This window comes from Astatotilapia calliptera, chromosome 1, assembly GCF_900246225.1.
Source record: "Astatotilapia calliptera chromosome 1, fAstCal1.2, whole genome shotgun sequence".
In the NCBI taxonomy this organism is placed as follows: Eukaryota; Metazoa; Chordata; class Actinopteri; order Cichliformes; family Cichlidae; genus Astatotilapia; species Astatotilapia calliptera.
In genome coordinates, this window is record NC_039302.1 from 31,941,476 (window position 1) to 31,967,812 (window position 26,337).

At 40.6% G+C, this 26,337-nt stretch overlaps 1 protein-coding gene across 10 annotated transcripts in view; it reads left to right on the forward strand.

The window, feature by feature from the left end:
• The window catches only part of akap13 (A-kinase anchoring protein 13), a 122,134-nt gene that overhangs the window by 44,789 nt on the left and 51,008 nt on the right, over positions 1-26,337 (forward strand). For all 10 annotated transcript variants that reach the window (XM_026174697.1, XM_026174621.1, XM_026174648.1 and 7 more), the window contains exons 8-11: positions 55-2,164; positions 3,543-3,628; positions 15,552-15,606; positions 23,966-24,111. In XM_026174697.1, the coding sequence (XP_026030482.1) occupies positions 55-2,164; positions 3,543-3,628; positions 15,552-15,606; positions 23,966-24,111 (2,397 nt within the window). The remainder of the gene's footprint in view (positions 1-54; positions 2,165-3,542; positions 3,629-15,551; positions 15,607-23,965; positions 24,112-26,337) is intronic.

Consider the following 26,337-nt stretch of genomic DNA (forward strand, 5'->3'; position numbering starts at 1 on the left):
TTTTTTTTTTAAAGAAGAGCTAACATTTTCTTTGTCTTGTTCCGTATTCTGCAGGGAGTTTCTTTACTGAAGCTGCAATTTGATTCTCTGCACACTGCTGCTGAATGTTCTGACGGTGTCAAAGCAGACTTAACATGTCTGGATCAACTCCAGCAGTCTGATACGGCGTCGGAGTGCCCGGATACAACAACACAAGGGAGTTGGTTAGAAAATTGCCCAGTGGAGAGCAGCAGCACTGTTGATTGTAGACACAGTGAGCCTGGAAATGCAGAGAAAGACTGTAGTTTGACTGTGAGTACTCCAACATCACAAGTACACCCCCAGGAGCATGGCCTCGTTCCCCCAGAGGACTGGGTGTGTTCAAACACGGAGAGAGATTACTCCAAAGCCGAGGAGGAGGAGGAACAGGAGCGGCCTGTTGTTTCCATGCAGGGTTTGAGTTTGTCTGACAGGACTGAAGGAGTACAGAGTGAGGCTGAAGGGAAAGGTCTCACTGTGGGAATTCTACCACAGGCAGGCTGTGGTAAACAGGCAGAGGAAACTGATAGAGGAGAGGCTGTGATCCAGGAAGGACAGGAGGCCAAGAAGGGAGAGGATAGATCTGAGCAGGAAGCAGAGGACAGCACAGCCAAGAGGAGGGAGGAGGAGATCAGCTCTGAATTAACAGATCTACTAAAGGCCAGCGGAGACACAAACGAGTCAATCATGGGCCAGTCAGCATCATCATCATATTCTGAGGTTTCAGACAATTCTGATTCTGAAGTGAAGGAGTGCTCCCAAGAAGAAGAGAATGTTGGGAAAGAAGACGCGAAACACAGCCGGGATGTTTGTAATGTACTATCTCTAGATGCAAACGAGGAAGAGAGTGAAGGGTTAACAGACACTTTATCAACCCCGATGGACCTCCCAGACCCAACGCTGATAGAGTGTGGTGATGTAATCAAGGAGCCTGAACCTGTTCCATGTCTGTTGATAGAAGGTCTCCACGAAGGGGAACCTCTACCAGACATAAACAGCCTGGAACAAAACCAGGAAACAGCTGGTAGGGATTATGCTACAGAGCAGGAGTGGGGTTTGGCATCAGAAAGTGGTTGTCATTCTGGGAGTTGTACTGACGCAGTTGGTGGAAAAGAGCTACACAGTGGAGACGTAGTAGAACCCTCTGGATACAGTATTGAAAGCAGAATTTTGCCTGCGGAAGAAGTTGACAGTTCAGCTGTCTTTTTGGCTTTCAGCGACATCGTAGTAGATACACAGACTGATAGTTTTGACTGTGAGCCGTTGCCTGACAAGATGCCGACTGAACGACAAGCTGACCATGACTCAGGTACGGCCCACGGACTCTCCAGTGATGACGATGGCAGTTTCAGATCAGCTGGAAGCTCTACAACAGAAATATTCCAGCCCGCTCATGGCAGCATCGCTATGGAGGATCAGGACTTACTTCAGTCAACGATAGTACGGCAGCCCTCAGCTGGATTTGAGATTGAGGCCCCCAGTGATTTTAAACCTAAAGAAACCTGTGAACATTTCACAACTGTGGATACAGGACTCTCATCGGAGCCTGACACCCATCTTGAATCAGAACCCAAACTCTTGAGCTTGGATGATTTAAATTCTGAAGCGACTGGGAATCTAGCCCCAGATCTTTCCAAAGAGGATCTGTCCTTTGACTCAGCTGGGAGTGAGGATACTCCAGCAGCACAGGTGGAGGAAAGTGAAACTGAGGAGACCAATAGCTCTGACCTGAATGTAGGGATAGAGCTTTCAGCATCAGGATTGGGCAGCGGGGTACTTACCGAAACTGAGCCATCTGTAACAGAAGAGAGCAAAGTCACCAACATAGTTGAAGAGGATGTTCAACGGACCAGTGAGACAAGTGATATGCCTGTGGTAGTGGCAGCAGATGAGAGTGGAAATGTTCAACCTAAACAGGATAATTCTGAGATAACTGCAGAGGAAAGGCCACCTGAGAATCAGATCACTTTGTCTATCCCACAGGATGACATTGTGATTTCAAATAGTGCTGATCTAAGTTCGGAAATAACGGCACTTTCACCTAAGAGTGAAGGATCCATAGAACTTCATACTGAGAATCAGATGACTGAAAATCCCTCTGATTTTGTGGATGGATCCTTGGAGAGCTGCAGCACTAAAGCTCAAGGTGGGTAAATGCTGATTTATTTCAGTCCTTGTTCAGGTTTATTCCAGGTCCACACACTCATGCATCACACGCCAATATGTTTGTCAAAGTCTTATTCCTAAGCAAATATGCTAAATTAGATTCAGTCCTCTTCAGGTGATTAATGGCAAAAGCTCCGCAAAGTTAAATGCCACATAGCTCACCATTATTGAGCTCACAGGGGTTTTAGCTTTTTTGTGACATCCCGTTGGGATGCATTGCTGTTGTGACTATATGTTGTCCTGAGTCTTTATATTATTTTGAGAAAATTGTAATTCTAATGAAGAGTTATTAGTACATCTCAATTATCTGATTTTTAAAAAAGATGGGATTTTAAAACACTTTGATCAAAGTTTGGCATCCACAGACGCATTTTTATGCCATAGTAGCTCACAATGAGACACTTTGACATGTTATGCAATGGGAAGTAAGGAGCTGGTTTGTACCACCAGTAACTTAGGCCACGATTAGTCTGACAACAACACCCTTTATATACATATGTTCTTTGTTAGTCTCTCTTACACTCACGAAAGCACGGTCTGGCTACAGTCTAAGTCAGCATGCACAGTCACATTACAAGTGCACGTGACTCGGCCTCAGATACACAGCTACAAGTCTGGAATCTGTAAAACAAACATACACAAGCCAGCTGATGTGAGCGTGTTGCAGGAAGGGAGACTCACAGAGTGAACCTTCAGCAGTCCTCTGTTGGCAGTTTTTGCTCATCTGAAATAATTGTGCCGGAACCGAGTCCAATAAAGAGAGGTCAAGGGCAAGGTTGTGATGTGCGTCACACAGGGAGTGCGTTGTCATTATGAATTAGAGGATATATTTACAGCATGACAGTGTCACAGCATCAGGTAATATCTTGGTGAGCTTGTCAGAGACAAAATTTCTGTTGTTTCCCAGTTTGGGTATGAAGAGTGAAAATCGAATCTGCTACTAGTGAGTGCTTTTATTTATTTTTCTCTTCTGTAGAATATTTATGAGACTTTTTAAGCTTCCAATGACAGTCATCAGCTCATGTTGACTAATAATACCAAGATATAAAGCCCTCAAATTCTCTCTCACAGCTATATAGAATAAAAGAAACCAAAAAAAAAGAAAAACAACTGGACTTTTAGGCTTCTGATAAACTCAGATTCAGTGGTAATGGTCCTTTTCAGTGAAGGATAATAGTGAATAAAACCATCCAGAAACACTTTGCTACTTTGCTATTGTACAAAGTCTGTGACTCATCAGTGTATCTGTGCTCAGGAAAGATAAGTCTCAGAACCATTCACTCTAAACACTTATTGATTCCTATATTTGGAAGATTTGCCATTGCACTGATTGCATTGTGTCGTGTGCCTTTCTCTAGAGGTGGATGTCATCAAGTCTGAAGACACTTTAAGTGATGCAAGGGAGGAACAAAATGGCCCAGCGGAGGGAGCAGACTTCTCCACGGTATGCTTGAAGTCTCTTCTGTTGTTGTCAGCTATCAAGCTCTGCTTTGCTGTTGATGTGTGTTTGATTAACAGAAGATGAGTCACTGTTTGCTGAAGCTTTGAAACAACCAAAGTAGCTTTTGGAGTAAAAATGCTCTGACCAAACAGTCAGCGACTATGCAGCTAAGGTGAGTCTTTGTTGTTTTAATGGGAAATAAGAACAATTGTGTTCTTACATGGACAGCTGGACTTTCATATGCAGTTTTTGTACAGTTTATGGAAGAGTGTTACAGATGTAGCTGCTGTTTCTTGCTAATGCAGAGTCTACTGTTTTCTGTTCTGAATTCAGTTTAGAAATTGTGTATTGTTTTAGCATGCACAGTTTGTTAAAATCTGTCTAGATTTAAAGCAAAGTTAATACTTGATTTTTTTTTTTTTTTGTTCTGCACAGAATCTAATGTGAGGTATGGATGAAAAGGCTTTTACTGCTAGTTTTAACCAAACTTGCTGTGTTTTGCTGAAAGTGTCCTTAAGAGTATGCACAAGTCAAATTTCAGGTTTTCTGGAAACAGTAACCAAGTTTGACGTTCTTAAGATACAGCAATAGCCAGGGATTGCAAAAAATTTTCAAGTAAAGAAAAAGTACACCACAAATATTAGAGGAGAAAGAAAAGCCAGATTCTCTTACAAGCAGCTTGATGTGCCAGCTAGATATTTGGCAAGAGTTCAGGAGGAAAGCTGTCTGGAACATTGTAAGACTTGTAGCTTGGACTGGATTATTTATTTATTTATTTTGTATTTTTCAAAAGGAATATATTACTCTGTGAAGTTTCTTTATGTAACACCGATGCATTTGATTTCCTATAAACTCTCACAACTTTTCCCTGCTTCATCTCGTGGGAGACTTGCCATGCAGTTGGTTTACTATCAGCTCAGCTACTGAAGGCATGGATGCAGCTTTTGGTAGACGAGACTTTACTCTGAAATGTTGCTGACTGACAGATTCCTCTGCAGCCATAGACTGGAGTGGCTCTGCTTATTCCTGGGTTGCGGTCGAAGTCATCGGCTTGTTCTAAATGCCAGATGTTTGACTGCAGGAGGGTATACACACAGTGTGCAGGAATGTGGGGTCGCCAGCAGAGGGAGATGTAACCTCAATTGCGTCACTGGAGCTTCTTCTTCTGACCAATTTAATGACCTGTCATTTGATCCTTTTGAAATATCCCCTAATTGCTATGATGAGGAGGAAATCTGGAGTCATGCTGGTGTTGAACAAACTGCAGTAGAAGCTGAGGTGAAGAATGGCCTGAAAAAAGAGCCTCAGATGTTCTTTTAAGAATGCTAAGTTACAGTTTTTGAATTCAAAAGCATTTATGGCAATCGATAAGAACAATCACAATAATAAGGCACACTTATTTATTCAACTTATTCTGTAAAAGTGTAAATAATTAGAAAAATAATTAAAAATAACTCAAGTGGTTTAAGTGTACATGAAATATATTTTCAGTGTGTTCTAAAACTCAAGGCAGCAGGAAGCAAAAACACCTGACTGCTTAACAGAATCTAAGTGACAGCAACAACAACTAGCTGCATGAAATGAGATGCGTAAGGTTAACAAAGTAATTAAAATCAAAAAGAGTGTGACAGTGTTTTGACGAGATTCAAGCTGTTTAGACTGCAGATAATTTAGTCCTGGATGATTCAGTTTGTGTGACAGCTTTTCCGTTTCATATTTTAGACTTAGCCAATCTGCACGGCGACACTCTGACCCATAAAGTTTATGCTTTTCTCTCCTCCAAACTGCGCGTCAAAGCAGACAAAAACTGTTTTCATCAACAGCTGTGAGTCTGTTTGAAGTGTAAAGAAGTGTAAAATATTCAAGATAAGAACACGAGATAAATTTAGATTAGATTTAGGTTTTTTTTTGTCTTTTTCCAGATGTGTAAGAGAGAGTGAAAGCTATAATCTCCTCTTGTTGAGGATTTTTAATCCAACAGCTTTGTTATTTAGACAAAACCCATAAGTATCATTTAATGTGACATCACAGTGAGGCTAGATCAATATGATGGACCCATTAACTTCTGCTTGTGTCCTTGCTTTCAGTGTGTGCTCTGTTTAATTCCTCCACTCATCCGATTCAAAATAGATTATAGGGAGAATATGGAGGAGTTGTTGCATAATTTTTTGTGTACTGGAAACCTTTCCTGGTAAAGTGCAGTTTCAAGGCGAAATATGTCTTTGATTAATAACTGCACATGACAAATGACCCCCTGGTGAATGAGACAGCAATGGTCTGTAGAGACATTTTCACAATGAAATAAGAGATTCTAAGGGTTTCCTGTAGTCAGTGGTTACGGTCATGTGACGGAATAGCTTTGTTCCTTTACGTTTTAAAATGCACTCTTACATGGATGTACACAGTTTTCTGTCTTTACAGTGAGGAAAAATGGTCAGCCAAGGCTGAGAAGCTGTTCAAGGAATCCCTGTGTGTTTATACACCACTCTGCATTTAATTATTATTTGTTATTAATCTCTGGCTCTATTTCCCAGGGTGTTTTTGTCCTGTCTTCATCCACTCACTCCCAACCGGTTGCGGCAGATGCCCGCCCCTCCCTGTGCTGGTTCTGCTGGAGGTTTCTTCCTGTTAAAAGGGATTTTTTCCTTCCCACTGTTACCAAAGCGCTTGCTCATAGCGGGTCATACGATTATTGGGGTTTTCTGTTTTCTTTGTATTATTGTAGGGTCTTCACCTCACAATACAAAGCACCTTGAGGCAACTGTTGTTGTAATTTGGTGCCATATACCGGTAAATTGAATTGAACTATTGGTTGCAGCAGAATAATATATGAACCCACCAAACAGAACTTCAGAATCAAACATCATGTTTTCTGTTTAAAAAAATAAAATGCCATTCAGCAGCCTCCTCGAGCTATGAGGCACCTGGTGCTCTGTGAAAGTTTCAGTTAGCGTCGAGCTTCATTTGTTTGTGGCTACTGAGATTCACGCCTTTGTGCTACTGGACAACTATAGCCAAGTAGGTCAAAGCTGGATTCTCATGTAAGCAACAACCCACAGACAGCAGGGACTTCAACACATTTGCATACCATCCAAATATCGTTCAGAGGGTTCTCAACCTCAGGCTTCCTTCCCAGCAGCATAGATTTGATTACAGAGGCAGTGGGGGATTAAACTTTGTTACTTTGATTTGTGATTTATCTGTTATGCTTAATTTAATTTTTCTTAATAGCAATTTGTGATGAAATGTGCAAATACAAAAGATCAGAAGCAGGTTCAGGACAATGTTTAGATGCGTTTTTGTAAGCTTTTGTCCAGCTGCTTTTAGAATTGCAATATACAGTTTTTTCTTTTCATTTTACACTTTTTAGGTCTGTTAGGCGTGCCACATATGAAATATGCCCATGTGTACACCCATGCACACACACAAACTAGTTCAGACCTCTATGGTTACAGTTTTTTTCTATTTGCACTTTTCTATTTGGTGGTTTGGCCTTGTTCTAGGACCTCCATGTCCTCCCACGCACAGTATTATAGAACAGAGCAGGCGTCGTTGAAATCTTGACGTGACACTGAGTAAATCAGAAACAGGATGAAAGAGGAGCTGTGCCAGAGCTGGGTTACAACGCGGCTTGTGGATGCAAAGCAACTATAGGCAGTGTTCATCAGCTTTAATATCACATCCTGTCTGCAGTTTGCCAGTTGGATATTTAGAAGAATCTCAGCTGATTTTTTTTACTGGCACTGAGATCAGCTGATCTGCCAGAATTGCTAGTGAGCTTGATTTCTTGGCATTCTAAATTATTCTTTGTGTGTACTCATTTTTGATCTTATCAAGAAACTCAAACATATTGCCTTTGAGCTCGTTTGGGGAGTTAAAAGAGAGAACAGCTTGAGCAGGAGCTTAATGTGCTGCAAGAAATAATAAATAAGGGTTTGGGCGTTTAGTGTCTTTATGTCCACAAAATGGCTTTTCTGCTCTGAGCGCTCAAAGCGTTTTATACAACTCGCCTCATTCAGCCATTCACACAAGCACTTTCTTCTATACTTTCCCAGTGTAAGTGCTTTCTATCTAACATTCACACACATTCATACTCTGGTGCAACTTGGGGTTAATATTTGACATGGAGACTGGAGCAGAACCATCAACCTTCCGATTTGTGGGTGACCTGCGTTATCTCCTGAGCTACAGCTACCCCACCATAGCCCTCCATGGTGTTCTTTTCCTATACATAGATTTTTGATTGTGATTGTGCATACACATGCCATGCTGACATCTATCATATAACATATCCATATTGGATTAATCTTGATATTTAAGAGTTTTAACATTTTACAAACTGTATGTCAGAGATGGTTTTGGCAAAAAAAGCTTGAAAAAGGTGTAGTTACACCGAGAAGGTGCTCACCAGTAGGGGGTGTTAAAGCTCAGCAGCGTTAATTGATGTTGTTGAATAACGTTAACTGAAGGAATAATGCTCCACTGTCATCTGTCACACAGTAACAATGCAATGCTCTGGATGGCTGATTCATACAAAAAGAGAGAGGTATTCACAGCCTCACAGGGAGAGAGAGAGAGAGAGAGCGAGCAAAGGCATGAGTCAAACACAGTCAAGAGAGAAGTTGAGACGACAGAGGAAAAGAAAAGTATGGGAGGGAGGTGGGGAGAAGTGAAGGAGGGAGGAGTAGAGCTGGAGTCTGGTGGAAAGCTGCTTCTGCGGCCAGATGTGAAAAGCTTAGCAGACTGCTTCAGTTCTCCTCAACAGTGTTTCTCTTGGATTTTTTAACCTTCTGTTCAATAAAGCAGCCCTGGATATTTAAGGGAAAATGTACGAACGACACAAGCGGAGGTATAGTCTCTGTGCCAAAGGGGAGAGAGCTGTAGACGTGGTTTTGATTAAGGTAGGCTACCTATCGGCGCTTTCAAACAAAGTCGTTTGGTGTGGTGATCCCACTACTGACACAGTATTAACGCTCATTTGAGCTGAAGCTTTGAAAGCATAGTTAAGTGCTCCAGACAGATAAAATGTAATGGCTAAAGCAATAAAAGCAAGGTAAGGCGTCTAAAGCAGAACTTAATTCATAAAAGTAAACCATAAAACAGAGGCTAAAGATAATAAATGACGTTATTACCTGAAACTAAGCCTGTGAACCGGATACTTTTGGAGTGATTTAGCAGCGTAAGTCCTCAGACAGTTTGAAGGCCTCATCAGCGTTCCCCCTTAAAGCTATTCAGAAAAGATATTTATTTTGAAAAGGTAATCATAAGCATCACAAAGTGCTTCAGCGTGTGTCGGCAAACCTGTAGTCCTCTGCCAGGGATGTTGTGACGGCTTTCGTTGTGTTGCTCCCTGGGAGATGATTGCATGGTTGTTGATAGTGGCCCTCCAGACACAGAGTGCTGATTATTTTGGGTGGAGTGTGGTTTCTGGATGTTCGCTGCATGTGTATGCTGTATGCGACACAGAGACAGATGCCTGCGCTCTATCTGTCTCTGTGGAATAAACTGTGTATGAAACTTAATGAGGCTCAGACAGTTTAAGGTCTTTCTGGGGTTTTTTTGGTCAGCTCAGTGGGTACTTGTCTGGCAAACTAAAGCAGAAGATAAAGTTGCTGAAAATGTCTCGCTATACCCTAATTTCCCTCTCGCTCAGAGGTGCCCTTACTGTGTTGTAAAGGTTCTGTGTTAAACCAAATGTAGCGGAGGTTCGATGGAATCTTTCTAAATGAGATGTTTACAGCTCCCAAAACTTGTGCTATTTAAAGCCCAAAAGGCACTTTCCCTTCTCTGCATATATAGAACCTTTTACAACATTTTTCCACTGTGGAGTTTCTCCTTGCTGCAGCTCAGAGACTTGTGCACTGTTGATCAAAGCAATAGGAACTTATGTAACTAAAATCTTAATCATGATAGATCCCTGTTTAGTAAAGACAAAGGAAAAACGTGCTCCTTCTAAGTTTTCGCTCGGACAGAGTGAGATATTACCAAAACCTCATATCCCAATATAACTTATTTTATATTGTTTCATATGTGATTATTTTTGTTTTTTTATTTTGAGCATCTGGAAAAATGTTTGACTAAGGATGTAACCATAACATTTTAATGTATAAAATATAGAACAGTTTTCAATAAGTGTTGAGTAAACGCTCTAAAAATCGTGGCGTTATCCGTAGTGACGCACATAGATGACCCTCACGCAGTCACCGCTACTCAAGAGCTTTTTCTGAGGCCTCTAGCTTCCAATTCTGCTCTATGGTTATCAGGACAATAGGCATCTATCGCAGAGTGAAGTGCTCAGATGAAGTGCACCATTAACATCATACAGGAATGAGTTGTTTGGCTCGTCCACATATCTCTTGTAACGTTGTGTGCTGCGTCTCATCCTCTACTCTGGCCCGACACTCGTAATATAAACAACGCAACTTGACTTGTGTAAAGCATTTTCTGCTGGGCATTGTGTACCTGGATTCGGGTTTTTTGACCAACAGTGTAAATTCAGATCATATCTTTAAAAGTTTCCACTGTTATCTCCTTCCATCTTTGTAAGCATTTAGCGTGCCTCACATCAAAGCTTATTTTAGCGTTTGACATTCTGGGTTATTTTGAGCACCTAACGGCTCTTTTTTTTGCTTCTTGTTTGTTAGCTCTCTCGACACTCTTTCATGTGATTGTAGGTGGCCGGGATATTTGTTGTGTTGCAGTCAGCATCCATTATATTTTGTCATATTACACAGCCCTAGATGTCATTAGTTAGCGGTCACAAGTGGAGGAAACTCCATCAAGGGACATTAAGTGACTGGTTTGATTTGTAAGCAGGGTAAGTACCAGCGATTTTTCCAGATAGAACAAAATCAGGCTTTTCCTGTCAAATCTCAAATAGTAATGAGAAAATGATGTTCACTAACTTATCGATCTAGAGATAATTTCTAGATACAGACTCGGGAAAGAATTTCACAGGCTGTAAAAACTAATCTATGCAGCTATTTAGAGTAGATGGTTAAATATGTACTCAAAAAGCATGGTAAAGTCTGTCGTTAGCTGGTTACTCAGCTGTCAAACATTGTAAAAATAAGTGAAATTATGATGTATCTGGATTTGCTGTTTCTTTCCCTTTAAACTGTAATACCCTCACTTTGTCTGGTTCTTTATTTTAAATAGGTTTCAGTTTTAGTCTTAATTAAAATGAAACCTAGTCATTTAGAGCTGTTTGTAATTGTAAAATTGAACCAAAATAGGTGTCAACAGACTGTGATGAGCCTCGTTTTATTTAAGTCGCACTTAGCCAATGACTCAGCTGGACTGTTTCCTATTGGTTGATGACTATAAACTATAATCTAAACTAATAATCAGTTACTGATGGCTGGACTATTAATTATCGTGCATAAAATAAACTAGTAACTACGCAGCAGTGGGCGTTTGAAATGGGGTGTTTACTGTCACAGTGTCTGCTGGTTGTGACATCCAGACTCAGGGCAGAGTAGAGGAAAATCAGTGAAGAGACTTGCTCTGGTATATGTAACACCTCTCTTTAGTCTGTTGTCACTTTCTAAACTTGTTCCAAATGTCAGCTCCTCTTTACCCCGGAGGTATGAAATAGCAAGGGTGTGTGCAAGTGAGTTAGAGAGAGAGAGAGGGAGAGGTAGAGATATGATGGTGTGGGAAAAAGGCTGCTCTGGGCTAACGGTTTCCTCTGGCCTCAGATGGAAACAGGCATTCGGCCAAATGACTTCATTCCAACCAGTGTTTCACATCCCAGCATCTTTGCTGGCCTGGAATCACAAAACACATCATCACTCCACTTACCATCTACAGTAACTGTGAATAACCCTTTATACTAACATAGTACTACAGTAAATATACCCATCAGCCATAAACGATAAAACCACTGACGGGTAAAGTGAATCTTATTGCGATGTTCTGCTGGGAAATCTTGAGTGCTGGCCTTCAGGTGTCGGGTTATACTTCTACCTAAACATTACTGCAGAACAAGCACACCCCAGTATGGCCCCAATGTGCCATAAATATCCAGATCTTGAGCGAACATCTGCAGGACCCAAACATTCAGGCACCAGATGCCACATACTCCTAAACCATCTGGGTCCAGAGATGGGTAAGAGCTGCCTTGTGGCACAAGGGGAACCTCCGGAATAACAGGCTGGATGTATAATGTTTAATGTTTAGGCTAATAGGTGTATATTCTGTTGTACTACACTCCTGGTTTGGCAAACCCAGATATTTCTTTATTTGGGCTCTTTTAGAGCATTTGTGATGTGATTTTAAAGATACGAAAAGTAGTTGTTCTATTTGTGGCACCTTCTTGACCCTTTTTATTGCAATCTTTTTATAGCGTTAATCACAAGATCATTCTATGAATGGAACAATTCATAAAAGTCCTTCCAAGGTGAACCACAGAGGAGATTCATCCACGGGTTTGCTGTTACCAGGCCTTGTTTGCTGAGACCATGTATACATGCTGGACTGGATACAGTCATTCATTCCACCATGGCATCCTTCAGTGCTGCAGAGCCTCACTGGCCGCCTGCCTGTTTAGAAACAAGGCAGCCGTCCAAGTCCTGCGTGCCCCGGCGTATAGACAAACCATCCCGCCTTTTTATTTTTAAACCAGATGTGTTTTTACTGGGTACAGTTTAGATTCCCCCGGCAATACAAATATGCTCTGTGTTGTTCAGAATCGAGGCTGCCAGCTTTCAGACGGGGGACCAGTTCCTGAATGGCTAGCTGTTTAGCAGACCTGCTAACTGCTGATTTGATAAATGTGTGATTTCTTCAACTGATTAAATGAGTGGCTGCTCTACTGGCTGAATCATTGTGTGTCTTGGTTTATATCGAGCATACTAACCACATCGCCTGCCACATTTATCCATGGTGCGTCTGTGAGGAAAAATTTTTCCCTCCTTTTTTATTTCTCATCATTTTTATGACCCTTAAATTGCTTCTTGGTAGTATATTGTTGCCTTTGAGTCGATGTTTTTCTCAGTGAAACAATCATAAAAATGACTTGTTCTTAAGCAAATCAATGACTTTTGTGCAAGCATTGTAGCTGCTCTGCAGTAGGCATGATGGAACTGAATTAGAACATATGAACTGAGAAGAGAAAGAAGTTGATGCTGTGACTGAAATCGAAAAGGCTTTTGTTTTGTCCAGACTGAGCTGTGTACACTCACCTTTCATACCTTAGCCTGCAACACACTGCCAAAAAGAAAGGAAATATAGCAGTAATATTTGAGTAATATTCGTGTATTAAAAGGAGGAATTTGCACACACTGTATAACTACTTCTTAGGTAAAGTATCCACTTCATACTTCATCATACTTAAGGGTTCAGTTCATTTTATAATTAGTACCAAAACACACTGTGGAGTAGAGTATTAAAACACACAGAGCTGCTTCTCTCGCCTCGTTGAATTCTTTGTTCTGAAGTTGTCCTGCTGTTCCTGTCCTCTGCTAAGGGTCGAGTCTTGTTGTCCTTTTTTTTTTTTTTTTCCTTTTTCATTTTTTGCAATCTCTGGCAGTCATTTTACCTCTGACCAGAACCTTTGTATGCATTTATGTGTCCACGTTTGTCTGTGTTTGTGTGCGTGTGCTGGCGCCCTCTGTGACCAGCTAGTCTTTCCTCGTCAGCGTGTTTGTTCTCTCTCAGCGGGCTCTGTTTGATATCTGAACACAGCTGTGAGACACGAAGAAGAAGTCTGTGTGTTCTACGCATGCATCTGTGAATGTGGGGGATTTTGTTGTGTGCATGTGAGACTTGATGAGGGGTGGGGAAAGGAAGCATAAGTAAGTGTTTGTCATGTGGGTGCATGCATGCATGATGTAGGTGCCTGTACATGGGGCCAGTTGGTATGCAATTAGTTGTCAGTGTCTTTGTCGGAATGCAAATGGGAAGATCAGACGTGCCACTCCCAGGCCTGGAAAACAGAGTGCAGTGTTTCTCTGCTTCTCAGTGGGCTCCTCAATAGATAGCACAGGGTTAGTTTTATAAAAGCTGAGATCAGCTCCCTCACCCTCAAAGCATTCTGGGGGTGGGTTGACCTTGTTAGTTGGCTAGGACTCACTTATCATTCTGTGTTATATGGGTTTTTTTGTTTTTGTTTTTTGTTTCAGTCTCTCTTCTCTTTTTTTCCCCTGAGCATTATATTAAGTCTTGTTTAGCTATGACTTCTTTTCCTCTTTTTGTTTTTAATATTCTCTTTTGTTACTTTGTTGCTTATGACTCTAACATTTGCGATGAAACGAAATGCCTGGCTTCTCCAGCACATGTTGAAGTGCCTTTGGGTAGCATACTGAACCCCAGCGTGTGTGTACTTGACAGTTATGGGACGAGGAATTGGGAGGAGGCGTGATCGAGGTGATTGCCTGGGGCCAGGCCTTAGCACATCCTTAAGTGTCTGAAGTAACTACTTGGACCACCACCAACAAGGAGGGGCCATCAGGGTTCAGTAACACTTGGATTGGGTGGCTGTCAAGGGCTCCGGCCCTCGCAGTCTGAACCTCAGTCGAAAAATCTTCTGCTTCCTTGGATGCTGGTCTGGAAGCTCTGGGATACTGTAATGGGCGTTTTTCAGCCTCTGCTTGTAATTGCAAGCAGATACTACTTCTACTTCTTACCTTTGGGAAAAAAAAGTGAGACAAGCTGTTTTAGTCTGCTGCCTTTGTCTTTATTTCATGCGAAGTTAACTAGCTGCTAGCTAAACACAGACTTGATCTTATCGAACAAAATAAAAGTAAGTTGTTCCCCTTTTTTGTTTTTTCTACTCTGATCACTGGCCTGTCCATTTGAAGGTATTCAGTTTTTGCCATTACAGAACCACTTTTACTTGTATGATAAAAACTACAGCATCCATACAGTCACAGTGAATTAAGCTTGTGGGGGACAGCTGTCTTTGATTCCAACAATTCCTTCATCAGATGAACATTTGAGGTCTTTAGACTAGCGACCTGTTTATACTGTTCCTTCAGGTTTCTTTGCATGAATCTTAAAGTTTACAGGGTCATGCTAAAGCGTGTTGATCCGAGCTTGCTGGGGCTGGGAGTTAAATGTTAAAGTGAGGAGGAAGTTAAAGAAAAGAGGAAACAAATTATTGAAGCAGGTCGTACAAGCATCTTATAGAAGATGATATGTGTAAATGACAGTAGCTCCAGTTTACTTCAGAAAGCACTTGACCCTTTAAAAAAAAACTGCATTTTCAATCAGCATGAGGTTTGTAATTATCTGAAGCATGTGGGTTTGCTAATCTGGCTTTGTTAATAAATTAGTAATCAGATTTTAGTTGCCTTGTGACTTTGCATGAACCACACATTGAAAGTCAAAGTTCATCATCTTTAGCTAGATATAATTGATGGAGTTCATTAAAACACAATGAGCTTCTCTCTGACTCTTAGTTTCACATTCAGCGCTGTCAGTCAAATCTGCACAGCTTCGTCCGAACTGTCGAATCTTTTGTGTTGCCTGCAAAGATGGGAGGGAGGGAGTCTGAGGCTTTTGTAGCTAAAACCAGCTCATATACACACACACAAATGCACACACACACATATACACAGCTGTTGTAGAGACCACAGAGGAAGCGGAGCCACAGCGCTGCGTGTTCACAGCCAGCCACAGAGCTCTGACAGGCACTGCGTGTGTGTGTGAGTTGGTGTCAGTGTGACTGTGAGCGCTGAAGGCTGAAAAAGTTGGATCTTTTCAGACAGTTCCTCGGGGGGGATGGAGATAGAGCCAGAGTGTAGTCACTAAATCCTGTGAATACTCTTAAGACCGCTGTTATAAAGGGTGTCTTATCGGTGCCTCCCATCCTGTGTTCGGAGGAACACTTCCTAACAGACATGCTGGTCTGCATCATTATTTCTTTGTGGGTGATGATCACATGTTGCTGAGAGTGATTCAGTGTCTTCCTGTTTCTCTGTAGATCCACCGAGACAGAGAGACGTCGTTCCATCAGCCTTGCAATACTCAGCACTCAGGTAAGAGTTACTGGCAGCTCCTGCTGCTCTAAATTTTCATGTCAAAATTGACAGAATGGGTATTTTTAATTTCTTAATGGTTATTTCTGTTATGACTTCTTCTTTGGTTCCTTTTGCAGCAATCTGCCTGACATGGGTACTTTGCTGTTAGCAAGAAATGTTTTGCTCTTGGGTTGTGTGTGGATTAGTGTTAGTACTGATTAAGCCTGTATCCTGTTTGAAGTGATACTATGTTTCTCTTTGGCCTGGTTAAAGTAGCACTGACATCAAGTAAGATCGTTACATTGTTTGAGACTTGAGAGCAGCAGTTTGTTTGTGAACTTGTGAAAGTAGCTTTTTCTTTCTCCTAGTTTGATCTACTCAGATGACCTAAAACACCAACTTTGACAAAGATAAGATTTTGCTGCCTGATATCGGTGTTGTTAGAGCCCGATCTCGCTCTATTGTTTCTAGTCTGACATTAACAAAAAGTTTCCACTTACAAGCCAAATGGTTGAGTGGTTAACCTGTCACCCAGGACACGTGCCCAGGCTGCCTTTGCGCTCTAATATTCTTGAAACCACACTTTTAAGTGTCTAAGTCTGCTGACACTTGGAGATGTTATGAGGCTACTTTAAAAGGTTTTTAAGTAAGATGCAAATGAGACTTTAGGTAGAAACATGGGCTTTTGACTTGGTGTGTTTTGCCAGCATGTGCACACACAGATGATGAAAAGTTAGATACGGAACAGATGGGGACCAGTGACCCTGATTGCTGTGAAAAGGGCCAGAACATGCACACTCTAATAAGATTTCATCTCTGTATCAACAAGGGCTCATACCGATTTAGACGACTGCTGTTAGGAAAGAAACACTGAAAACCCAAATGAGAAGGAAGTGTCGTTATATAGTTCGTGTTGTCTGTGGGACTGTTGACCAATATAGGCTAGACTCACTGTGTATTATATTTGAATGTTAAATATAATTGTGCTTACAAATAAGGTGATGCTGTGCTTTATATTTCAGTAAAGTCCACAACAATATTTGGTGATATCCCAGTTGATCGTGTATGAAATTTCTGGAATTGACCCCATAAATCATTTAATGTTAGCGTAGGAACACTAGCTTTAAAGGCTTAGACAATTTCCTTCTAGAAGGAAGTTCCGCCACCAACTTGGTAACACGTCAGGGCAGTTATTTTGGCAGTTAACAGATAATGAGAGCCAAAGCTTTAATTTCAGTCGTCAACTTTATTAAGTACATTTTTACAGAATTGCTTGTATGGAGTCCCACCTCAGATATGTTAGAAATGCTTACAAAGTTTAGTTTCTCCAGAAGGTTTAACAACCTTATTGTCCCTCCGTGTTGCACTTTTATTTCAAATGTACAAAGTTATATGACCCTACAGCATCAGCAGTAAGATCATTTAGTATTTTCACTTGTGGTTAAAAATGTCTTGACATTGCATAGTTTTTAAAATTTATTTATGCCCACTTTTTATCACGTCATTTATGCCTGGACCACAGTAGCAGTTTCCTCGAGCCACTCGGGAAGTGTAGCTGGGAAAAATATCAGCTCACTTGTCAGTGCAGCAAGTGGTTGATTGTTGCCATGGGGATATAGTTCACTCAGTATGGGCAATGACTGTAGGAGAAATATTAATGTGAAACATTTTAGATGTTGACACAGATATGTCTGAGTTTGGGCAACAGCCAAAGCAAGATAAGAAAAAGGGATTCTTTGACCTTCATAAGATGAGTCTGTCTGTAGGGAGACTGGTCTCAATAAAAAAAGACCAACAGATCGATGAGCTGGATCAGGCGGAGAACAAACTGCCTTTTATCTGCACTAGAAAACAGATGAAACATCAGTGTGTGTGACAGGGGCAGAGAGGAAAAGAGGCTGAAATGGATGAGACATACTGAGGAAACAAAAAAAAGTCAAACATGGAAACAGAAGGGAGAAGAACCATGGGTGTCAAGTGGAAGTAAAAATGGAAGGGTGGGTGACGGTGGGATTTCCTCTGTTGCAGCTTGGATCAGTTGACATCACTTCCTTTTCTTCCTCATTAAGCCAGATGCTTTCTGCCCTCCCTTTCTTTCTCTCTGATAGTTATTTATTTAGTTAACTTGGCAACAGAGGGATGTAATCCATGTTTCAACCACTGCAAAAGTAGTTTTTTAAGTTGCTGCTTGAAACGATTTACTTAAATTTACTTACCAATTTCATTGAATGCTTTTGTAATATACATATAATGACCACTTTATTAATTACAGCCTACTCTCATGATGCCTGTGATATCCAGTCATAGGTAATATGTTGTTTGAATATCATTCAGGTCAACGTTGGTGTTGTAGTGGACTGTGTCAGACTGCTGTTTTTCATGAAAGGTGGTTTATATATGCAGCCCTCTGACTCAGTGCCTCATTGTCTCACTGCATTCAGTACTTTGGTTTAAACGTAGTGAAATCTTCAAAACTGGGCGATGAGTTTAGCATGGTAGCGTGCTATTCTCACATGATCATATTGGTAGGTGTAATACATAGCACTATCATTGTGAGATGGGAGATGCTGGCATCAACACGGCCTTGTAGAGCCAACAGAACAACTTGCTGTGGATTATTATTCTTATTGTGTAGGAACATTAATGGTGACTGGATGCTCCTTTCAGATAGAGGTCAAAATCAAAGTAGCTCACAGTATTTGTTTGGCTATAGAAGAAAAGTTCTCCATGATCTTTTGGTTTTTGGTGTCAAAGGTCAATGTGATTTTACTGACTGCAAAAACCTTCCAGGTGAAAGTCGATACTCAAACCTTCTTCAAAGTCAATATGCACAGTCTTACGCAACTGGACTGCAAAAATAAGAGTCAATCCAAAGTTTGGATACACTTGTACTAGTTCATTATTTTCATTGCATTCCATATGATAAGTAATCATAGTAATAAAATAACATCACCTGACTTCTTCAGTGACCCAGCTGAGCTTTTGTTGAACCAGGAAATTTGGTACTTTGGTCCTAGCTTTTTTTTTTTTTTTTTTTTAAACTAAATATGCTCGACAGCTCAGTTAGAGGAAGACTAAGCTATGAATACACATTTACAGTGAATTAAAATGATTAGAAGTGGCACTGTAAAATTTCTCATTTATAAATATCATATAAATCTCATTGTTGTTCTGTTGCAAATTTAATTTGTTCAGAAAATTTTTTAAGTAATTATTACCTTTATAAGGAGTTTGTTGCAAAGGCTTCATGTTCACTCTGTGCTTTTGTGCATGTTATTTTATTTATTTATTTACTTACTTACTTTTTAATGTGTCTCAGATAACGAGAAACGCCCACGCTCTGCGGTGTGTTCCAACCTTTGACCTGTACTGTATATTTGTTTGGAAACTGAAGCATTGGTTCTTAGTGAGAACCAGACCTTGTCAGATCTAATCTCTGTGTTGTCTGGAGACACCGTTGTCATCTTTACTTTTAAAGACCTGGGGAAAAAAACTAAACTAAACTTGCTAAGGAGTAATCTTGGTGCTAGACATTGTGTTTGTGTGAAGTAATGCAAATTTTCTGTTGGTTGAAAAGACCCTTGTGATACTGTTTTGCTGTGGATGATCAGGCAGCATTTAGCCATATTCTGTACATCTCTGTAGAAAAGACAGAATAAAGGACACTTAAAGGCAAACAAGCTACATAAATAGCAGTCAGTGTTCAGTGTGTGAATGGGTGGATGACTGAATGTAGTGTAAAGCGCTTTGGGGTCCTTAGGATCTAAGTAAAGCGCTATACAAATACAGGCCATTTACCATAATTTTAATAATTACACATTTATGCAAAACCTCAGTGACTGCAGACATTTCATTTGACTTGATCAGACATTAAAAGAAAAACAAAAAAGAACAGCTGAGGCTGCTTCTCGTGGCTGCAGAACATGTGCATTGTTGTGCTCTAGGGTGAATTATCCTATCATGCTTCTGGTACATGTTGTGGTGCATGTCTGCTGTGGTTTGCTAACATATGTTAAGTCATTGTTCTGCTTTAGAGCATTGTAGGTCGTGCAATACTTTTAGGTAAAGCCTTGTTCTGTTTATCGGAACTCATTTCCCATATTTACAGGAATCATGCTGGATGTTTCTGCATGTGCCGTTTGGAAGGTTTGAATTGCCGTTTTGTTTAATATACTCTGTAAACTGTGTGCAGACAGATTTTTATCTCTGTGAAAAATAGGAGGCTATGTGGTAACATCCTCTACTCAGAAGTATGAGGACTTTGTCCTTTGCCCTTGCTGAATTTAAAAAAAACGCATGTTTAATTTTGTAAACGTGTTGAAATGCAGATGGTGAAGTGATACCTGATTATGAACTGAACCAGTCTACAGACAAAGGTCACTCAAAGAAAAAGAAACAGCAAGATGATGGTGTATTTCGCAGGTAGTCTGATGCACTTTGATCAACTTTTAAGAAAGGTTAACTGGAATCTTCAACACCTCCTATGTGTAATAAATCAGCCCAGTTAGACAGAGAACCTTGTACACATTTAATATGAAAAAACACAGGACAAGGAAGTATAGGTCGAAGAAAATATAAATACGATTTTATATGAAAGTTCTGATAAAATCTACACTTAGCTGAGATGAGTGTTTTTCCTAACAGGGAAAACTTGCAGAGAAGAATGTTTCTAACCCAACAGATTATTTTTTATTAATTTTTTTTGGTTACTATGCCGATTATTTCAGACTTGAAATTAGATTAGATTGTATCTACTTTTATATTTTTTTAGCTGCACGTTACACTTATTTTTAACCCTCTGAATTTCCCGGAGGAACCCACCCGAGGGATTAATAAAGTTTCATCTAATCTAATCACTTCGGGGTGTTTTTACCTGCAGTTAAACTCAAATGATTTGAATTGCAGTAATCAAAAAGTAGTATACACTGCAGTATAAAGCTGCATTCCTTTAAATGTAAGGATTGTTTCTGCAAGAAACAAGGAAAGCTAGAACAGTTTGACCGTTCTTTTCTGCGTGCAGCTATACAAAAAAATGTCGCCACCTACTGTAGACCAGTAGGTGGCAATACAGAAGAGTCCTTGACCAATCAGAAGTATTCATCGCTTCAAGCCCCATCCCCAAAGTTTCCATGCTTTGACAAAGTACTGCCTACCAAGTAGGGACTTGGGGGGTAAAATAATTTCCCCAGAGTTTAATTTAGACTCAGGTGTCTGCAGTGGAAATGCAGTTGAAATTCCTTCAAGAGTTTCTACTCTCAGGGGAAAGCTCCTGTGGTTAAAAAGTGACGTGTATCTCTGCAGTCAAGGCCAAGTTTTCTGTTTGTGTCTGCTGGTTTATGAATTTAGATTCATTTTTTAAAAAGCTAATAAAATGCTGAATCTGTATCAGATGTGTTCCCTCTGTTGCTCGCTAGGCAGACTGTTTACCTTCAGGAAACAAAATCCTCCTTTACTACAAGTGGACTTTAAATAGAAACCAAAAATCTTGTCCCCTGCATTTGTATATGCAGATCAATTTATAGAGATTGCATGAAAGGTGCAAAAAAGTGGATATGATATAATATATATAAAGTATATATCTGACCTTCTTCACACTTGGCCAGCAGCCTCAACCACCCGTCGACTCATGAGCAACTTTTACACCTGTTCTCTGAGCCTTTTCTATGTGTGCTGTGGTAGTGGTGTTGGGGTCTGTTTGACACAGAGGGAGGAGGACAGCTGTCAAAACTCACAGTCCCCTGCTAGTTGTGACAGACAGCTGTGAGGGGGGTGGAGTCTGAGGAAAACTCCCTGAGTCCACTTGTGTCACCAGCACTTGCAACTCCAACATTCTCACGCACGTTCATTTTTGGATTGTCTGCTAATAGCGGAAATATGACGTAAAAAGGGGCAAAATGTTTTTGCATCGAGCCACCAATGCACTGTGGTCAAGACTAAGCTCTGTTGCAGCAGTTGAGGTCAAAGGTCAGTGTGGATTTGGTATCTTAACTGAAAAGATCTATTGATGTCATGATATGGCAGCCTTCCCCTTTAATGTTTTCTGCATGTTGTCTACATGTTGTAGTATGAGCGAGCAGGATGTGGTTTGCCCAGTTGTCAGTTGTCATGTAGGAACACGTTGGTAATAACTAAACTTGTGACCTTGTTTCTTCTCAAAGCAGAAACCAGAAATAATCCTGCGCCTGTCATGTTGTGGTGTCTGCTGCAGGACTCATAAAGCAGTGTTGATGCAAATATGGAAACTTTAATTTCCCAAATATGATTTAAACTGCTGACTCCTTTGATTACAAAGTTTCGATTGAGACTTCATGAACTCTTTCAAGTGCTCTAATGAGGAATGATTATTTTCTATAGTAGTGATACTCAAATCTGTGCTGTATTACGCAGTTGAGTTCCATCTTTAGTTCAGCCTCTCAGCGCAGGAATGTGCTAATTAGCGAAAACAACTTGTCAGTGTCTGAAAAAACATATGGACTTTTGCTGCTCAATAAGTACTTGAAGCAGCTTATTTATCTGATATTTTCATGTTTTTGGATTGTTTGTGTCAGGCTCAGACTATTTTAGATAGAAGTGACGGAACCATTGTGTAAGAATTTACAATTAAGGAAGTCTCACAATCTTTATGTCAGGATAGCACCTACCTTTGTCCATTGTGACACACTATTCAGTGGTATCACTCGACCCAAAGTGGTGATGTCCCATTGGCATTGTAATTGGGCTGATTGAAACATTATGAAACCATAATGTTTGTCGGTGCTGTGATCTGACTACCCTCCTTTCATTAAGAGCTGACTGTGTCGACCTGCTCTCTCTGCGATGTTTGTTAAAGGCGCTCATGGTTATTCTACAGAAAAATTGTATACCCCCACTCCCTCAAGTCTAACAACACTATGATGTAAAGAGACTCCCCACCCCTGACGGGTGCTGAATTTTATAGGGTTATGTTTCTGCCAGCTTCAGGATTCCTCGAGCCATCCTTTGCTGGTGTTGGTTAATTAATCTACTTTTATTTTTAGTCTTGATTTTGGCTGTGAATAATTATGAAAAACAAGATAATCTGCTTCTGCTTTTGGGTTGTGCTGAATACAGGGCATGCTTTATTTTAAATATGCCCTTTTCTGTGGCATGTTTAGTTCAGTTTACATTTATTTATAGATTTGTATTTCTCCACTTGAATTATATCTCATGTATGAGGCATCTACTTGTACCCACTCAGCGACACAGAATCCAGGCTCTTGAAGCATGAGCACATACGTATACAAAATCTAGCTTCCTCTTGCTCACATGAGTGTAGGGGATGCAAGTCTTCCCGGGGGATTAAGAATGACTTCCGGTTTTTGAGCAGAAATAGATGTTTAAAAAAAAAAAAATCATAACAACACTGAGCAAATGATCTCATGCAGTTTTTCTTGGCTGCTGGCTAAAGTCAGCCCATTGGTAGATGTCTGTGCCTGAGTACAGGCTTCCTCTTTTAGTTTGGCCTGGAATATTATCTGTGCATGTCCTTACATGTCCAAAAAGCTGTAGCCCCAGAACCTTGTTGCATAACAGTTGTTGTATTCTGTGCTGACTTTAGATTTGGCTGTTTGTAATTCAGTGAGATAGAATAGTGGGTGTAAAGTAAAAATGGCTTGTGGTGAGCTGCTACGGGTAAAGAGCACAGAGACTTACTGAGAAAAACTAACGTGGCATCAGCCGAGGCCTGAGAGTGACTACTTTAAATAGTCATTATTTAAGTAGTCAGTGTGATACACGTGATTCTGACTTATTATAGTTCATATCATTGTGGCTGATATGAACTCGAGTAACTGTCTGCTTGATGTCTGTAATTTCTATCGATCAAGCAACAGAAGTAAAAAATTACTTCTTGCTTTAAAGCTTACAATAAGGTGCAGACTTTGTAAGCATCAGTGTCCATTTGGCCTTAGGGTGACTAATGCAGCTCTTTCATGAAAGCAGTTTTGCAGTACTTCAATAACCGTTTACGTTGTCTTTCTCTGAGTCAGATTTTAACTTCAGTTCCGCCCTGGTACCTTTATGAAACCCACAAACACTGGTTGTTTGCAGTTGAGCACAGACTGCTTTGGTGAGGACAGTCAGCCATTGATCCACCAGGCTTTTCACACCTTCTCAGATTCCCACAAGTCTTTTCACTGATGTCTTACAGACCTGCTTGTGTTTTAGAACAAAGAATGAAGACTTATTGTTTTGGAAACAAGGTGTGTGTGTGTGTGGGTGTGTGTGGGGGGGGTCAGTTTAACAGCCTCTGTTGAGAAACTTATCAGTGAATGTATTTTAAATCTGATTTCACAAGAATGCTTCGTTTCTCCTCTGTTTGATTTTAACCCTGCGATGTGTTAAATGTCGTGTCTTTCAGGATCCTCAGAGTCTTCAACATTTTCCAGTTTGCCCAGTAGGACCAGCAGTGCCACCAGCTGCCCCTCTTCAGCTCACAGAGACTCTGGCAGTGACATAGAGAGCTTCCTGAACACAGAACCCGGATATGACAGCATCTTCAGAAAGGTCTGACCCCCATCAACTTCAAATCAATGTTAAAGTGCTCAAAAACAATTCTTTTAAACTGGTTTAATTATCTGTGCAAAGTGAGAAAAGCAAATGAGGACAAATCTGTGAAGAAATATATATTTAAAAATGTAAACAAAAACATTGCCACTATATATGCTGTAGAATGAACTTCTTACACATCCAAACTGCAAACACATCAATCATTAAATGTATAACTGAGGAAAAATGTAGCAGCCAATTCCCTGTTTACTAAATCCTTGGCTGGCTGTGGTCCAAACATCCGGTTCAGTTGCGCTGAACACCAAGAATATATTTTGCCTCTGCAACTATTCCTATAGGGATTATATACTATATATGAAGTATCTATTTTCTCAGTCTGTGTCTGTTTTTTTATTTATTAGTACCCTGAGGCAGAGATGCCAAACATCTACTAAGCATCTTTTTAAGCCGGCAGCTCTCCTCCGCTGCTGGGAAAGTGCAAGCTGTGGTCCCTGCTGTCACTCTGCTGCTGTTGAAAGTCTGTTTGAAGCCAGGCACCCTTTGGTTAAAGTTGAAACACTTGTATCTCTCAGTTTCTGCTGTGTTGAGCACTTGAAACATGCTCATTGTAATGTGAACCGTATGTCATGTTTGGTGCAAACAAAGCCAGAGAAGAGAATATCAGCTGCCTGGGAGTATACAGTGTGGTGCTGAGGGTTGGGACACTGTAGATAGGCCGTGATGGGCAAAATGAATCCGCACAAAGACTACAGGAGCTAAATTCTGAAAGAGAGGATTAACGTCTTTGCTGCTCTCTGAAGGGAAACGCTTCTTTTGTGAAATGTAATACTGTAAATGTAGAATAAAGAGGACATAGACGGTTTCAACAGTCGTGACTTATCTGAGTTTAACATGTATGTTGTGCCATCAGATAACATTTAAAATCCTGAAATAAAACAAAGTTTAAAACTCAGCTGGGTCCTTCTCTTATAGCGCTGAAGCTGACGTTCACATGCACTCTCTGCCCTTGATGTATGCTCATGCGTTGTCCGACTCCCAGAGGAAGTTGTGTTTGCAGCATAAAGCAGATCTTTCATTCGCAGCTCTCCGACAGAAGCAGCTCTATGCTCGGCCCTCACACTGCAGCTGGCAGCACAATAGACCCAGTTAAAGCTCACACCTACAAATTAACTCTAAATGGACTATCCCAAACCTGTGTGTGTGTGTGTGTGGGCAGTCGTTTTTTCCCACCATTCCCAAAGAGCGGTTTTACTAAAACTATTTGTTTTCCGCGTGCTTCTTATATTATAGAGCTGTCAGGTGAAGACTTGTCAAGAAATCAGCAAACTATACACAAGCATATGGCTAATTAACTTGCAAGAATACATATTAGTTTACACATATGCGGTGTACGTACACTTTATATTTGCCAACTGCTAACTGCCAACTGTCTGTGGATTTGGATCACTAAAATGGTCCTGTGACAATGACAAATGGACTTTAAAAAGACTATATATCACTAAGAAGTGTTTTCCTGGGAAAGGTTTGTTTTAACAAGGTTGCTATCATTTATTGGTGTTTGTTATAATGCCAGTGTTGCTATAAAGTGGCGCTGGCTCATTATCCCTAAGCCATGCCATTTGGTCCTCATTATATTCCATTCCTGTGGGTTAAATGGCTCTTCAGCTTACTCTTAATTCATCTCATGCCTCAGTGAAGAAATGCTGATGGATATACAAAGTGATAGCCCGAGTAATTAACAATGATTTCAAGGACATCTGTTTTGCTGTGTTATGTTTTATTCATATTTATTATGCTGTGTTGGAGTGCCCTTTTTTTCCTGTTCTGTTACATTCTGCCCTTAAACTGCAGGTGTAATAAAATGACAAATCACATTATGGATCTTAAATAGTCTCCTGTTATTGGGGTTGTGTGGTCCTCCATATAGAAAACACTACGCTACTTCCAGATGAACAGAATGAACCTTTTGGGTCCTTCGTATAGTCCTATTGTTCCCTTGTAGGATTGTAGGATACCGTCACCAAGGCCAGGGTTAATGTAAGGTGGTGCTATCCACTCTGTGTAATGTGTACCATGTGACCCAAGCAAAAATAGAACCAGCCAGTGAGAGGGCAGGAGAGCTTTGTTCACTTACAATAAATGATTTAGCCTTATGCACCTAGGGACCATAAATGGATAGATATCAGCTGAGCAGCTGTTGAGACATAGCGTCTGCAGGCTTTT